The sequence below is a fragment of the Pelophylax lessonae genome (assembly GCF_965119305.1).
Source record: "Pelophylax lessonae genome assembly, chromosome: 1".
Classification (NCBI taxonomy): Eukaryota; Metazoa; Chordata; class Amphibia; order Anura; family Ranidae; genus Pelophylax; species Pelophylax lessonae.
The window spans coordinates 548,828,605-548,845,478 of NC_138768.1; the positions used below are offsets into that span (position 1 = coordinate 548,828,605).

Sequence of the window (16,874 nt, forward strand, 5' to 3'; positions counted from 1 at the left end):
CCTTTGAGCTAAGACCCTGTCCACACAGGGGCGACCCGACTTGCTGGGGCGACCTGTGAAGTCGCGGTGCACAGCATGCACCGCGACCTCGGAGCGACATGCACGGACTTCATATAATTGAAGTCAATGCAGGTCGCCCCAAAGTAGTACAGGACCCTTTTTCTAAGTCGGAGCGACTTGTGTCGCTCCTATTAGAACGGGTCCTGTGCTAATCTATGGCAGGCGACCCACCGGGACTTGTCAGGTGACCAAGTCGCCTGACAAGTCGCGCTAGTGTGAATGGGGACTTAGGCTCCGTTCACATCTAGGCGTTTTGGGGCGTTTTTCTGCTCTAGGATCAGCTCTCAAAACGCCCAACAAGACAAATCCTATTCATTTCAATGGCCCCTGTTCACATCTGAGCATTTTGACTCTGTAAGCAAAACGCCCAACGCTCAAAAAAGTACATGAGCTTCTTTTTGGGCAGATTACAGGCGTTTTCCATTGGTATCTATTCAATCAAAAAACTCCTGCACAAAAAACGCCTGTAAATCGCGGTAAAAATCGCGGTAAAAAACGGCGAAAACGCTACGCTCAGGTGTGAATGTAGCCTAAAAGAACGAAAAAAAAAACATTGTAAAGCATTTTGTTTATAGTTATCTTAGCAGCCTTAACAATGTTAATAAACATTTGCCAGGGCTCTTTTTTTTTTTTGAAAGCGGTGAGTGAGCAGAGAACGGTTCTGTAAGAATCGGGGACATGTTGTTTTAAGATCGTGTGGGTGGGTGAATCGAGATCGCGATTTTTAATGGTTAATCGTGCAACTCTCACTCAGGTAAACCAAAAACTTGCAGATTGTGGTATTCCCTGATTTGATCACAAAATCACTGCCTTCTCCAGTTCTATATATACATATATTTTCCATATATGCATTTTGGAACATAATATGCAATTTTTGTACATTTTTATGGACTTCTGAAAAAAATTTAAGTGCAGCAATCTCTGATTAAATTTCTATATATGAAAACTTTGCTCATTACTGCAATTCTCTATTGATAGGTGGTGCTTGGACAGATGTATCTATCATGTAAAAATACATTATAATTCACTGGCTTTATTCAACTGCAAAATCTAATGTCTGAAAGGTTTGAAAATAAAAGGGAAAAAACTGTTGATAAAGGCAAAATAAAGTTCTTTCACGGAAATTTTAATACATACATTTGCATATTCCTAATAACCATTTAACATTAAGTTTTACCTTCACTTTCCTTCCTCTCTGTGCCCGCCGCACCATCACCAGCATTTGATGTTCCTCCAACTGCAAGGTCAGTGAGGGGACCCGTCAGATTATCAATACTACTAGCTGCAGACAAACAAGAGGGAGTAGATGCTGGAGAGATGATAGAGGCACTGACTACTGTTGCTTGAGGTTTGAAGCAGCTGGGCAAGGCTTCTGGAGGCATTGCATCTATCAGCAAAGCTCGAATATCGTCTGCCTAAAATATATAGAAAGAAATTTATGTGCAGGTTTCTCCCTAAATGCACTGGTTTAATCCTATCAATGTTAAATACTCTCTTCTGTGAAAAAGTCAGTCCTGACAACAATAACACTGGAGGGAAAAGTTCTGAATTAGAAGTACCAGTAATTCCTTTTCAAGAAAGCTTCCATAATTAGGTGCTTAATAGCAACATTTCAGGGCCTAGCATCAAATAGCAATGCTTCGGAGCCTCGCAGGACCTCTTCATCAGGCATGCGATGAGGCTCCTACGAGGCTCCGAAACATTTCTATTTTCTTTAACGATGTGATCACTGAATAAATCTTTGGATTCATTCTGGACATCCATGGTGTGTTGGTGACACTTTCTTGCTCTATGATTTCAGCCAGTGGTCGCTTCAGCACCCTCTCATACACAGCTATTTCTGAAGGAACGTGTGCATTAGGAATAGCGCGTGTAGGAATCAATGAACTAAGAGTGCTCAGCAGCACCCTCATAGTTAATTCAGAACCACAAGCCCTCAGTTGCAGTACTTGTAGGCATTAATTCACAGGAAACCGTGAATGAATGATGCGGCCGTGTAGATGGAGCCCTACACGACCATGCTATTTTCAAATTTTGACAGGGGGTGTGGAGAAAGAATCCCCCACCCATTGTCACAAGGGGGTAGGGGTGTTGGGGGTTGGGGTGTGTGTGTGTGTGTGTGGGGGGGGGGGGATCAAGGGAGAGAGGCTGCAGATGCAGGAACATGTTACATGTTCTATCCTAAAAATGAGTAGAACTTGTAACTTGTTCCAAAGGTGAACTTATCCTTTAACCACAGGAATAATAGCTATGAGATAGATAGTCCTGCATACCTGATAGAAGAAAAGGACATATAACATTTAAAAAACAGATGCAAAATTACATAGGGTATTACCATGTAAGTTTTGACAATCACAGTTCAGTTTTAACATGATCAATTATTACATTTAAAGTTTTACCATTACCAATTACTACATTTAAAGTGGTTCTAAAAGTAGTTTTTATTTTATTTTTTCTCTTCATTAAGGTAAAAAAAAAACCCCATTCAATAGAAGCTACCCCAGCTCTCCCCCCTCAAACATTTACTTGAGTCCATTCTCGATCCAGTCTGACCCATCTGCAGTAGCTCTTCTCTCCTCTTCCTTCCTTCCAGATTGCTATGGAAGCACTCTAGAAAAAGCTTGGAGCAGAGAGCGCTGGTGGGGATCCCCAGAAGAGGACGTTTGGGCCACAAAACCATTGCACAGAACAAGTATGATTATTAAAATTAAATTAGCACTAAACTTTTTTAATAGGCAATTAAAGCCATGCTGAATCATCTGTCTTAATCAGAGGTTGGAATTAGATTACATTTCTTACAGGTAACACCAGGATGAAATGTAAACCCGTTGATGAAAAAGTATGATACACCTAAGACTGCTTAACAGCTCAGTGGAGCATAAAATGTTATAAAGATCTGGAAAAAAAAATCACATGCTACACAAGAATATTGAGACTAGTCTACGTCAAAGATAAGCATTTGTACAAACTGATCAATTAACTACTTCGAGTCAGCGCCTCCCGGCCCTTTAAGGGGTTTAGGATGCCAGGAGGCGTGGCGGGGTTTATGATCCTCTGCCATCGGGAGCTTTCTCTGTGACCGCCGTGATACGTGCGCGCTCTCGGCACAGCTGTATTCACACCAATTCACGTAAACATACTACTGTTCGACACCAAAGCCGCATATTTGCATGCAGCCAGTGCCAACGGGTTAAACATTTAAAGCAGCATTAAACACAAAAACACAAGAGTGTATTTTTTTAATTCCTTTATTTTCACCTGCCAAACTGGCAAAAAAAAAGCCCGTTATTTTTCAGCTTCCTTTAACAGACTAAGCTAAATCTGCTAGCGCATCTAGCACTACCCTCTCCCCAGACTGATATTGCTAGTGTCCAAGGTTTTTTCCCAATACCCCATTCTTGGGGGTTGTTCTACCCCATGCACCGTCTCTTCCTCTTTGTGTGTAGTTTTCTGAGCATTGTGATAGAGCTTTGCAATTGAAATGGAGTACAGAGAAAAGCTAGTGCTTACCATTGTGTGTCTGAGAGGAGAGAAGATAATGGAGGCAGAGAGAGAGGCAAATTAAGTGAAGATGGGTACATCCCCTAAAATCCCAGCGTCTAAACAAGGAGATATTTTTGTCCTGATGTATGAGGAAATTGGAACCTATCCTGACAGATTTTATAACTTTATCAGAATGTCAATGTCCAACTTTGACAGCTTACTAACTATTGTTAGACCACCTCTAAAATAATGAATATTATGATATATAGGCATAAGTGGGATCACAATGATTATAGTTCATGGTCATATACTGCTTACTGTTGATGGTTGTTATTGTAGCTGATATAACTATCCTGTTTTAAGTTCATCTGAAAAGATACCTAAGTGAAACGCCTGCAAGCTATTTTATTTTATTTACTTTATTTTACCCTACATGTTTTGATTTCTTTACTTGTATGTTTGCAAAGATTCAATAAAAACATTTGAAAGTAAAAAATAATGAATATTAACAAAAGGATAAATGAGAACCAACATGAGAATGAATATCAACATTCCAGGAAGAAAAGGGGAAGTGCATTATTTACTGCTGCTACACTAAATGTGCGTTTATCTGCAGATAGGAACCAAAATTTGTAAATTAATAAAAAGTCTTCTAAACACAGCTAAACTCTGAAATTTAGACACCCATGCGAATGTAGCCCTAAACTGCAAAATATTACATTTTTGTTCTGGGTTCTAATACCGCTTTAGGTTGCTTTAATGTTACTATCTAGAGCAGTACAGGTTAATGAGTGAAAATTTGTGATGTAAGCCGTGAAGCATCCCTCTGGCTAGCAGGACACATTGTATATGTTCCCTTTTAGCCTTGTGTAAATTCTCAACATAATGCCCACCTTGGATTAGAAACATACACACAAGGCTTTGAAAGAAAAGCCAGTAAATCATTGCTAAACCTCAGGGCCCATGCAATGGCACAAAACCTTGTATCTTTATTAGACCCACAATTTTGTTCACTCTTTCTTCTTTCTTAGAGATAACATGCATCACTACTATGTTCAAACATCTGAGCAGCACTGCATGCTAGAGACAAGTATATTAATAACAATTTGTCTCTTGAACAGAACTACAGATAGGTATTCACATATATGTGTCAAGCAGTATTATTAGTAAGAAAAATATAATTCTCTGAAGGCCACAACTGAGAAAGCAACCAAAGAACAACCCACAAATTGGCCCAGGTTGGGAAGCCACTCAGAGAGAACACAATGAATAATGCTAGCAGCTAGAGCCACCGGCATTAATCGCATGCAAAAAAATCTGACAGGCTGGTTCTACTGAAATCAACTGATGGATCCACTTCTGTACAACCAGCCTGCCCATAGATGGATTGGATCTTGGCCAGTCCCTGCTGAACCGCCAAGATTCAATTTATCTATAGCTGGCTTAACTGCTGATCTGTGGTCAACTAGACTTGACTTCAGGGTTTAACATACAAACATGATTTAAGATGCCAGGAAACCACCCTAAAAACAGACAGTTTAAGGGGCTTCTGTGTCTTTTAGTTAAATGACAGCTGCTCATCAAGCACTTCCAAAGCAACTTCTGATGGGATATGTGGAGACTTAAAATGTTACTAAACCCAGGACCCTGCATTCACTATATTTGGTCCCACATAGTATATCAGTGTCTGGCTGAGCACTGGTTAAAGCTTGTAGAAGGAGTCTTCATTCTATTCTGACTGTCCTATGAGGCTACATGACCCCTGACCCTCTGTTTAGACAGTGCTGATTGGCCCTGTGCTGATCACATGCACCTTCCTAAAAAAAACAAAAAAAAACTCTCAAGCAATACACACTCAAGTGAGCATGTGCAGAGGGCCCCCCAATGCTCTGTTCCATCAGGAGATGGATTGGGGTCTCTAAAAGAAGGGGAGGATTGGAGAAGACAGGATCAAACAGCCTTTTTACACAATGCGCAGGATTACCCCTTAGGTTCCACATTTTACTGTTGTGGGTTTAGTAACACTTTAAGCTGGACATAGATGCAATAAAATTCAGCCGGTTCAGCAGGGACTGGCTGGATTTTGATCCATCTATGTCTGTTACAGTTCATAAGAACATCTCACAAATGTGCTTGTTGGAAAATATTTGTTCAATCAGTGCTGCAAAAATTTGCTGCAGCGCTGATCAGTGTATTCTAAAAAGCAGGAGTCCCTATTGTCAGAATACAATAAAAAGGAGGGGAGGATTCCTCTATCCACCTCAACTGTGTGGATGAGGTAATCCGTTCAGTTTTGTCGATCAGCCCTCTGACTGATCAAAAAAAAACAAAAAAAAAAAAACAGACCCATGTAGGCCCAGCTTCACAGTTTTACAGAAGCTACTCACAAAATCTCCGAAAACCAGAGGACCTGCTGTGTGTAGCACTGAGGCTACCTGAGTACTCAGAGGTGCTCAGAGACTCATTAAAAGCACCTGGAAGTTCTGGACAAATGTCAAACAGCTTATGAATGATCTCAAAAACTTGAACTCTGCATTTCTAAACACCGAGAACAGCTCTATATTTGCTTAAAATGGCACTTATTAGATCGGTAAGGAGGTCAAATTATCAACTTATGACTAAGGGTAATACTTATACAAGAGTAATACGTACTGTAGCTAAATCTAATGGCGTCTGGCTTTCCTGGTTCTTCATTGTGGGATCTGCACCATGGGCCAAAAGTAAAGCACATAGTTGCGTCCTTCCTTTCTGAGCTGCTTCATGGAGAGGAGTGAATGCCCATTTATCTGTGGCATTTACACAAGTGTTGTATTTTATCAACAAAGCTGCAATATCAACATGCTGGAGAGAAAGAAAGAAATATGTTGTTTAGTACTTATTTTACTTGGTTCTGCACATGATTTAAAGTGGATCAATTTGGGAGCTGAAGGCAATGAGGTGGAAAGGACTGCAATAATGCTGCATGTTTGTATCACTGCATTGACCACTGGGCATGCCCCCCCCCCCCCCCGCCCCTATGCTTCAATGGCACTTTTCCTGTGAACTTTTTCATTCTCCTCTGGTTGATATATGTACAATGCAAGGATTTTAACAAACCTAATTGCAGATTCCTAACTTTTGTTGTTCTGAAGAAACAGCTGTTTGTTTGTCTGTGTCCATGTGAATCTGAATGGGAGTGATTTTATAATTATCAATCAGCTGCTGCACTAGCAGGGTTCTAATGAGGAAAGTGGGTCTGCTTCTCTTTAGATGTGATCTCTCTCTGAGAGTATCTTACCAAAACTGACGTGTGTTGCAGAGGATGCCCAAAATCTGACTTGTATCTTAGTGCAAATCAGTAAGCCAATTACACAAGCAGGAAATTACATTTATGTGGGGCGTGCTGTACACATTCTGTGCACATAACTCCTCCAGGTAGCCATATTGCATTTTACAGAAATTTACAGAGCTGCAGATTGTAAAAAGGAAAGCTCATTTCATTAACATTCAATGACAAATCACAATTACATAAGCTACATTATTTTTTATATTTGCTAGTTTTTCCCTTTAATGTATTTACTGAAATAGTATGTTGGGCCAAACTTGAACAGTTAAGCAAAGTATAATGCTCTCTGTTGAAATAAACCAACACTTATTTATGAGATTTTATTTTACAAACAATTCAATAATTGGATTTCTTTTAGCAAATCATGCTGTTTAAATTCCATAACAGCCTGCATGATTTTTGGCAGTCTGTGTGTAACCTACTAAACCAGCTGGTCCTGTCTCTGCTGAGAGAGATGGGGAGAGGGAATAACTCTCCTCTTGGTCATTCATCAGCAGTGTAAAATCTAACCTCTCCTGCTATACATACAACCAGGAGTTGCTTAAATTAAAAAATACATCCACTAATTATTGCTTACCTTTTTCTCTTAAAAACTACTACATGTAGACAGGAGCAGCTGCATGGATGTAAATGCTCAGTGTCTGCGTCCGAATCCATGCACCTACTCCTGCTCGCATGCCAAATTTTGACATGCAGGTGTGTCTGTGCAGCCGCTGCGTATGCATCTATTTCTATGGGCTGCCTGCATGCAGCTCCAAGGTGGATGCACACACAGCAAAAAGTGTCTCAGCACCCATCTGAAAAAGCCCTTAATCTAATGGTTTATTTAGATTTTAGTGCACCTATCCTTGGTTAATTATAAAATGATTCATGCAGCTGCCATTTTTTTTGTTTTAGTTGATCTGGTGCAGGCATATTAGGGGTACTCAGCTGTCCTAAGCGAGTCTCTGCCTCTTGTTTGTAGTTTTTAAAGATGTTGTAAACCCATTAAAAGTTTTTTTTTTTTTTTCAACCTGAGAGAGAAACACATAATGAGCTAGTATGCATCGCATACTAGCTAATTATGAAATACTTACCTTAGAACGAGCCCCCGCCGTGCCGCCCGCTTACCTGTATGACGGGCGACATGTTCAGTCGCCCGTCTTCCGGGATCGCGGCATCCGGCCATCTGATTGGCCGGAGCCCCGGGGACGTCACTCCCGCCGACGGTCGCGGCACGGGGCTCTGAAGAAAGGGCACCAGCGGCCGTTCCTTCAGAGCGCATGCGCCAGTGATGTCACTGGCTGCATTTAAGGTAAATATCTCCTAACGGTACATGTTTAGGAGATATTTACAGTACCTATAGGTAAGCCTTATCATAGGCATACCTATAGGTAAAAGTTGCAGAGGGTTTACTTCCTCTTTAAGGTAACCCTACTTTCAAGTTACTTACTGCTACAAAAGTTCCAGGTTCGGAGTTTAGCTTGGAACTAGGGACCACATTTGGCAGAAGTGTAGTAGCAGCATTTGAAGAGGAGTTCCGGCCTATTTTGCAACTTTAGTGATTCCTGGAGTGCTCGCTATGCTGATCAACAATTGGGCATTTTCAATTTTTTTTTAGGGTCCCTTACCTTATTTTCAAGGCATTTGTGATTGTACTTCCTCCTTCTCCCCACTCTGTGGCCACTGCCACCGACATCACTTCCGCCTTTGCATTGCATCCTGGGAGCTGTTTGTCATCACTCCCAGGAGGCTAGAATCAGGAAGCAATCCCAGAACACTCCCTGGAGTCATGAAGAAGGACACAGCAGATTGCACTGCGGCTTCAGATGCCCACATCCAAGATGGCCGCGCTCAGACAGCATTTTTAAAAGTAAGATTTTGACTAAAATCCAATACCGTACACCTTGTAAGTATTAGAATAGCGGTTCTATAAAGGGCGATGGATTAGTATCATAGGGGTATTTTTAGTTAAAAAAGGTATTTGAGGCCAGAACTCCGCTTTAACTGCAAATGTATAGAACAAAACCTCTCTATTTAAGGTGGAATCAATTAATTTAGGTTTTCTAAACGGACTAATTAAAGAGAATGATAGGGTAAATTTGTATTGTTTTACTTGCCATTTAGCTAAGATTAAGATTTAGAATGAAAAAACATTCACACAAAATATTACTGCAAACCCTCTTGCATTAATACTTGAGCCCCTAGCACAGAATAAGAATACAGATAACAGACATCTGATTTTACTCTAACTTTCCTGATATGTATACTTATCCTAGATCAGCAACTCAAAGTTTAAAGCCAGTTGGCCTATTAGCCAGGAAACTAGTATTCACATGAAGTAGGCAATGACAGCCTTCTGTATTTCACTTAGAAAGGTTAATTTTAAAGACAAAAGGTTGCCTGGTAACAAGGCCATGTAAAAGAAAACGGGACATGATACCCTTGAAGTACTAAAGAAAGGGGGGTAACCGCGCTATGCAAATAATGTATGAAGCAGCAGCTTAAAGTGTGACATACACCCAAAAAATATAATCAAAAACGTCATTTCTGACGAAACGTACATCGGTCGCGGCGTGCTGACGTCATCAGAGTGAGATGGAGGACGGCGGAAGAGCCGGCCGGCCGGCGGCTTGTCATTCTGTTCTGAGCGCTCTCAATCCGATGCGTGTAAGTTGCTTTCCTGTGTCTTTATATTAAAGTATACAGTTTTACACTATGGGGTATTTTTTTTTATTTATGTAACCCTGTGACTGATGCCTCCATTGGGAGATACGAATTTCCACTACATTTGGAGGAATTTGAGCTGGAACTTTGGAGCACATAAAATTTTGGAGAATTGATTTTTATGCCTGGCGTTATCTTATTATCCATCTGGTAAGCAGTTTGTGGATTGGGGTGGCGGCCATCGCTTTTGTGTGGAGTGCGGTATCCATCTACATCACTTTTCATTCCTTTTCATTGGCAACAATATATTATCTGTTTTGTAAGCAGATAGCACTATCGGTGGTGGTATTGCCCTCTGGAGACAGTTGGGTGTTCTAATTACACTTTTATTGGCGACTTTATTTTATTTATCTGGTAAGCAGATTGCACACTTGGTGGTGGTCACTGCACTTTCGGTGTTGATATTATACTTGGAATTTTTCACTTCATTTCCCATGGTTTAGAGGGATATATTCCACGTCCATTATCTATTAGCCATTTATTATTTATCAGTTTTACGTTATGGGATCCTATACCATTTTCTTTTCTATGTGAGTGGTCTAAAATGCCTGCTGAGTCATGTTATGGTACAAGACCCGAAACACAGTGGAATTTGATCTGGCTGTAGGATATCCGTCTGGAGATCTTGGGTGTTCAAACCCCTGCATTGGGCATTATTTTTATGCACTTCGGTAAGTAGTTTGTACCACTAGTGGATGCTCACCCATATCCAGTGGACTTTATGAACACTTAATTCAATTCATTTCCTTTGGAGTTTCAATCAGAGACTTAAGGACTTTTTGGAATTTCATTATTTTGATATTGTGTGGTTATAGCACCTTTTAATTTAGTAGCGCGGCTTATTTTTGATTACCCTTGAAGTACTGTATGTTGGATTTAGATCTCTCAGTCATCTTTTTCTCTATCAGGCCTGTAAATTTTTTTAACAAGATGAGTCAATATCAAATCTTACCCCATATGATGCTGCATTGTGTAAGGGAATAAGTCCTCCTTTATCTTGTGCATTTACATCTGCACCATGTTCTAAGAGATATTCCGCAACTTCAAGATTGTTATAGCCAGCTGCAAAGAAAAAAAAAAAGGATATTTTAAACCAAAAGGTCAACTGCATGTCAAAGTAAATCGACACACTGTACTATGTAAAATGATTTCCAAATTTAGGTTTAAAAATCTAATTCTAGTGAACCTAAAATTAGTTTTTGTACTGTCCATAAAATCCATAAGTCTTTGAGGTACACACAGGGACAGAGGCAAAAAATAAAAAAAATGTGGCCAGCCCAGTATAACCCCTCCTACTGCCAGCATGCCTTTGTTTTGTGGAAAAGCAGTACCAAGAGCATGATCACAGACAAGGGTAACCTATTCAGGCACTGCTACAGTACTCTGTTAGCCTTTCCCCATACAAGTTTTCGAACGGTTGACCATTTATCAGTGGAGCTGATGAACTCTTGATTACTGCAACAGGAGAGCCGGACTCCAGCAGACTGACCTAGAGGGAATGCCTGTTCTAATAAGCCTATATTACAGATCTGCTTGTGAGTGCAATGATGTTTTTATACTATAAACAATATTTGTGATACTATTTAAGGACAAGCACTTGTGTTTGTTAGCATTATAGTATTTTCACAATTTGTGAAGAAGGGGTGAATGCTGCTCAGGAGAGCACTAGAAGAAATAGAGATCCAGTAGAGATTCAGTGTTGACATGGAGGAAGGAAGGAATGAAAAGACTCTGAATTTTGTCAGTAAGTAAAGCAAAGCAGCAGTGGATTGAGCTTCCCTATGTATGTGAGCCGACAGAGACATTGTTTGCTGCATTCACCTAGCCTAGAGGCTAACCTATGAGTGACAGTGTGATATCCGCTGTAATCACAAATAATACTTTGCTCCTCACAAGAGCTTTTAGGTTTATTGAACTGATTTAGAGAGCTGTCAATGTGCAGTGCTTTATGCTCTAAGTGTATCCTTTGTTTTATACAGAGGATTTTTTACTTGTTTTTTAGCATATGTATGTTGATTGAAATATTGCCAGATTGGGTTACTGGTCAGTTGAGGAATTGTATGGTTTGAGATCTGAATTATTAACCTGGAGCTACCGCTAAAGGAGAGAGAGAGAGAGCGCATGGATTGTAGTGTTACTGTCCACATCACCAGGTAAATAAAAAGAAACAAAAATGCCTAAAAAGCTGCAATATATTACATTTTTAGTTTTTGGTTTAATACCACTTTTACATAGGTTCTCTAGTGCATTCTGTCATCACTGTATTAACATCAACTGCTAAAGCCCTGAAGAAGGGGGAGGCTTTTTACCTCTGAAATGCATTGGTTGTATATGATGCTCTTAACTATTAAATATTTCAAAAAGTCCTTCAAGTGAGGTGAACTTTTGTACCAGGCCCGCCTCAGTACACAATCAAATTCGTGTTAATTTAGGGGAACAGAAATTCAAATACTGTTGAGACACCCAAAAGCAGTCCAACTGATAGGTGGGCAACAGCCACAAAAAAATCAACATATTCACAATAAAAAAACAAAATTGGAGACTGACTGCAGCTCAAAGAGCTGCCTGAAGCTGGCATCAGATGAGACATGAACATCCACCTGGTGCAGTTTTGGGACTGTGAACAGAAGACTAGGTGGCAGCCTTGCAAATCTGGAAAATCATAGCCCAATGCCAAAAATTCTATAAAGCACCCATAGACTAAGTACAGCGCACCTTGACAGAAAACTGTTGAAACCGAACCTTAAGACCATAAACTCAGACGATGATCTGTCTGAGCCATTGAGAAAGGGTGGAACGAGAAGATTCCCTTTTATAGGGATCATCAGGAATAGCAAATGAAGAGTCAGTATTTCTAATGAAAGCAGTGGGCGGGTGGTATAGGCACACACAGCATGGATTAGATCCTGGCAATGTGGGAAGATCACTTCTGATGAACTGAAGCTTAAAGCGTTTGTTACCCCATCACTTCATATTACTGATATGTGCCTGCTGTACCATGTACTTGTATGAGAAAGTATCTTTTTCTCTTTGTATTGCTTTCTTTGTGTGAAATCCCTGGTATTCCTGCTAGTCCCCTTGCTTTCCTGTTAAAACTGACCACCCTAGGCATGGGAGCACATCGTGGTCAGTTCTTTAGCTGGACTGGGAACTCAGCCTGCTCTCCTCCAATGATCAGACTTGTCCTGACACGCCCCCCCTGCAAGCCTTTCACTGGGAAGCTCAGTGTACTGCTGCTTCTCCTCCCCCAGCTCTTATGCAGCTAAGAACAGAGAGGATGTGATCACTTCTATAAAAGAAAAAAAAGGTATTCAAAAAGTTTTCTTTTTTTTTTATATCTATACAAAAATGTTTTGCATTTCATTTTTATTTTAAACTGAATAGGTTGTTTTACAAAGTGATCATTTACAATCCCTAGTATGGAAGAACTAAATATCTTGGTTGAGGTGAAAAGCCGTATTTACCTCATAGCTAGGCAATGGCAATATAGCTCAAAGTACAAGACAAAGCCTTGAGCACTTATGAACCAGGTCACTGTAGTCAGTCAGCAGAGACACACCAAGGATAGATCCATGTGTCACTTGAGGACCGCAGCCCCTACACAACCTACTAGCAAAGTGATTCTTTGGTAACAGGCTCACACCCGGGGCTGTGGTATGACTGCACCTGGAAAGTACTCTGCAGCTAACACAATTCATGTTAGTTGTGAAAAGCACTACAATGCAGAGCTTAATGCCCGAAGGTCACTTTCCATTCTGGCTCCAAAATCTTACACTCAAGCAGGGTCTGGGAAAAGCTGATATGGATGCATTTAGGGCATATCGACCATCTGAAGCAGCTTGTAGAGGAATACTGATTGAAGAAAAATAGCAAGCAAAAAGGTTAGATTTTTCTCAGCAAGAAAAAGAAACAAAGACAACCTTCCTTTTCTTTCCACTAGCAAAAACTTAAGTGTGTACGAGTAGGAGGGGGTTATACTGGGCTGGCAAAATTTTTTTTTATTTGCCATTTCCAAAATCCTTCTGTAGGCAGCAGTATAACCCAAGAGTCTAAATTATTGTTCCCCTCAACAAGAATACTGTAGAGTCTGTGGCAGAGCTCAGTGCTGGAGGATATGGGTGCAACAAGAATAAATGTATTTTGTCTGAAAGGGCACCTATTCTTTATAGTGAGGCACTCCTCCTCTCACTGATGCTGTGCATTCCTTCTTCCACCGAGTGCCGCCTTACCAAGTGCTAAGGGGGATACTGTGTGCGTGCACTCCCAAGTCAGTCTGCGTGCGCCCATAGGCACACACAGCACTGGCAAGCCATGCACTCACTCTCTGCTCACAGGAGTTTGACTGACAGCTGCGGGAGCCTATGGTAAGGTCAAAAACAGTTTTAAGTTTAGAACCACTTTAAGTTCTGGTGCAAGCTCGAGATCAACTGCAGCAGCCACTTTTGTGCTAGTAGCCTAATCAGCACATGTGAGGGAATAGACCAGCTCTGATTTCCCCGTCTCTTGCCACATATACAAGCGATCCGTTGAATAACTATGGGATATAATCCTAATGTAAGCGAATAAAACAATGAATATCCGAAGCACATTTTTTCTTTTGACAACCATCTTGTTACCATAAACTTCCAGCTCAAAAAAAAAACAAAAAAAAAAAAAAAAAAAAGTGACGAAAACAAAAAGATACATAGTGAAACGTTGTACACATGGGTCTGAATACTTGCCTGCCAAATGAAGAGGTGTAGAGTTTCTTCCCTGGGTATCCCTGCAGTTAATGTTTTCCTGTGTGCAAAGCTTTTGAACTCTAGCCAAACAGCCTTTCTTTGCTGCATCAAGTAAAGCTGCATCTCCCCGCAGCAAATCCTGAATGTCTGTGTCTCCATCTTTTACCAAGTCTAGGGGTGTGTTTCCATCCCTGTTTTTCTTTGTTGGATCAGCTCCATGCTAGAAGACAGAGAAGCAGCGAATTGATACTTTATTACTTTGAGACTCTTTCATGTTCATGTCAATCTTCTGTTGGCTTCCACTTTTTCTCAATATGGAATACCAAAACATGCATAAGAAGGAAGATATATATTGGCATGTTCTTTCATATTTGCCAGTCTCAGAAAAAAATTAAAGTGGTTGTTAAGGCTGCAGGTTTTTTACCTTCATGTATTCTAAAAAAAAAACCTTCTGTGTGCAGCAGGCCCATTTCGATTAAGTGATGTGCTTGAGAGCCTTGGCTCCCCTTGGTCTCTCCTTCTCCATTGCCTGAGAAAGCAGCGCCAGCCATTGGCTCCCACTACTGTCAGTCACAGCCAGTGAGCAAATGAGGGAGCGGGGGCATGACCGAGACACACAGAGCAGAGGCTTGGAAGCGAGCCTGCTTGGATGCCCCCATAGCAAGCTGCTTGCTCTGAGGGCACTCGGTAGGAGGGAGAGGCCAGGAGTGCCAGCTGGGGACCAGAGAAGAGAAGGATCTCTTCTCGGGTCCCCAACAGGTACAAAACAGCTGTACAGAACAGTTAAGTATAACATGTATGTTATTTTTAAACAAAAAAAATCCCATTAGTATTACTTCAACGGATTTGTGTGTAAAATGCATAATATAACAAAGACCAACTTGAAGAATATTCACAACTACTATTTTTACTATTAACTCTGCACACATTTTCCTTGGCCTTTTTGATAAATACTGGGAAATAATTAAAGGTAAAGACAGAGAAGAGAAAGTGGCAAATAAAGTGGCAAATAAAGTGGCTTTGCCTTCTGCCTTGCAGTAGTAGGAGTCCTCATTTAGAATCCCAACCAAGGCACTATCTGCATAGTGTTTGAGTGTTCTTCCTGTGCTTGTGTGGGTATCGGCTGGGTACTCCTGTTTTCTCCCATACCTCAAAAACATGTTTGTAGGTCAATTGACTAAATTGGCCCTAGTATGAGTTTGTATGCATGTGAGGCAGACACCTTAGCATGCATGGTGGTATGTATAATCCTTGAGTGCAGGGTGAATGTACAATACGTAAAGAGCTGAGTAAGTGGTCTGTGCTATGTAAATACTATTAATACATCATGTGCACACAGCCCTAAGCAAACACTGACCATGTTAAATACTGGAAAAAAACTGTGCATGTATGGCTTGAACGAATTTCAACAGTTTTCTATGTGCCCTATTTACCCCATACATGTGCAGTGGTTTGCAGAAAAATGCAGCTTAAGGGACATGGTGTAAACAAGCCATGAATCATGAAATAAAAGCAGTACAATGATGAGATCATTTTTCTGCTCACTCAGCACCAGACGGCATGTTCGCTGTCAGCACACGTATACTACTAACGAGAATGATTGGCTTCTAGTGCTGGCTCTTCTTCCAGACGGAGTGCTGCTATACAAGGGGATGGCATAAGACTGCTATCAAGTAGTTTCATTCAGGCACTTACACTAGATTTTAAAATACAATTTTTAATGAATACATAAATGCATTAATGTAGTATTTAGCTTTATAAATTAAATACTAAATTACACAGAAAAAAAAATTACTGATAACCTACACAACACTCTACAGTAATGTAGCATGTGTTACAATGCCCATATGCTAAAGCCATACCAGCATTTGGACTGTAATGCTGGAACCTTTGTGCAAGTCAGTTTATTTTTAGTTTATTGAAACACCTGAAGAAGCTTACAATCCTTTTCCCCTACCACTCACAGGCCCTGGAGCACCAAGAGAAATTGAGTAAAAACATAGGGACAACATGCACATTTTATACAGAGAGCACCCCAGTTGTGATTCAAACCCAAGACCTAGATCTAAAAAACAAAGCCGCTAACTACGTGAAACCGATATGCTGCCCCCGATATAGAGATTTGTCCTACTGTAAATTTAGCTGCAAAACTACTGAATTCAGCATGGAAAATATGCCTCAGAGCTGCAGGGACACATTCGTGATGTAGTAGTGGGCAAGTGGAACCAAAGTGTGCAGTGAGGGACAAAGGAACACAAGTAGAATAGCTGGAGGCTACTGAGTCCAACCCAGATACAGGTCTGCAATAAATCAAGAATTTAAGTCACTGGCAACAGTGCTGGAAAGTACCATTAAAGGCTATTCAGGGTGTAACATGTGGCAAATGGGACCCTACCCCAAACCTCCACTTCCTGTGACAGTGTGGATTCTTCCTTTGCAACCTCACAATCACATCATTCATTCACAGATCTCTCTGAAATACAAGTCCTCTATGAGATTGTGAAAGCATAACTTGTAGTTCTCAATGTATCACTAGAACAGTGATTACTGCACTGGTAATCTATTGACACTTTCTTCAG

At 40.7% G+C, this 16,874-nt stretch overlaps 1 protein-coding gene across 2 annotated transcripts in view; it reads right to left on the minus strand.

Moving 5' to 3' along the window:
* TNKS (tankyrase) overlaps window positions 1-16,874 on the minus strand; it is a 330,445-nt gene that overhangs the window by 26,982 nt on the left and 286,589 nt on the right. For both annotated transcript variants that reach the window (XM_082255809.1, XM_082255808.1), the window contains exons 16-19: window positions 14,296-14,515; window positions 10,527-10,636; window positions 6,196-6,384; window positions 1,238-1,475 (exon numbers count right to left, since the gene is read on the minus strand). In XM_082255809.1, the coding sequence (XP_082111935.1) occupies window positions 1,238-1,475; window positions 6,196-6,384; window positions 10,527-10,636; window positions 14,296-14,515 (757 nt within the window). The remainder of the gene's footprint in view (window positions 1-1,237; window positions 1,476-6,195; window positions 6,385-10,526; window positions 10,637-14,295; window positions 14,516-16,874) is intronic.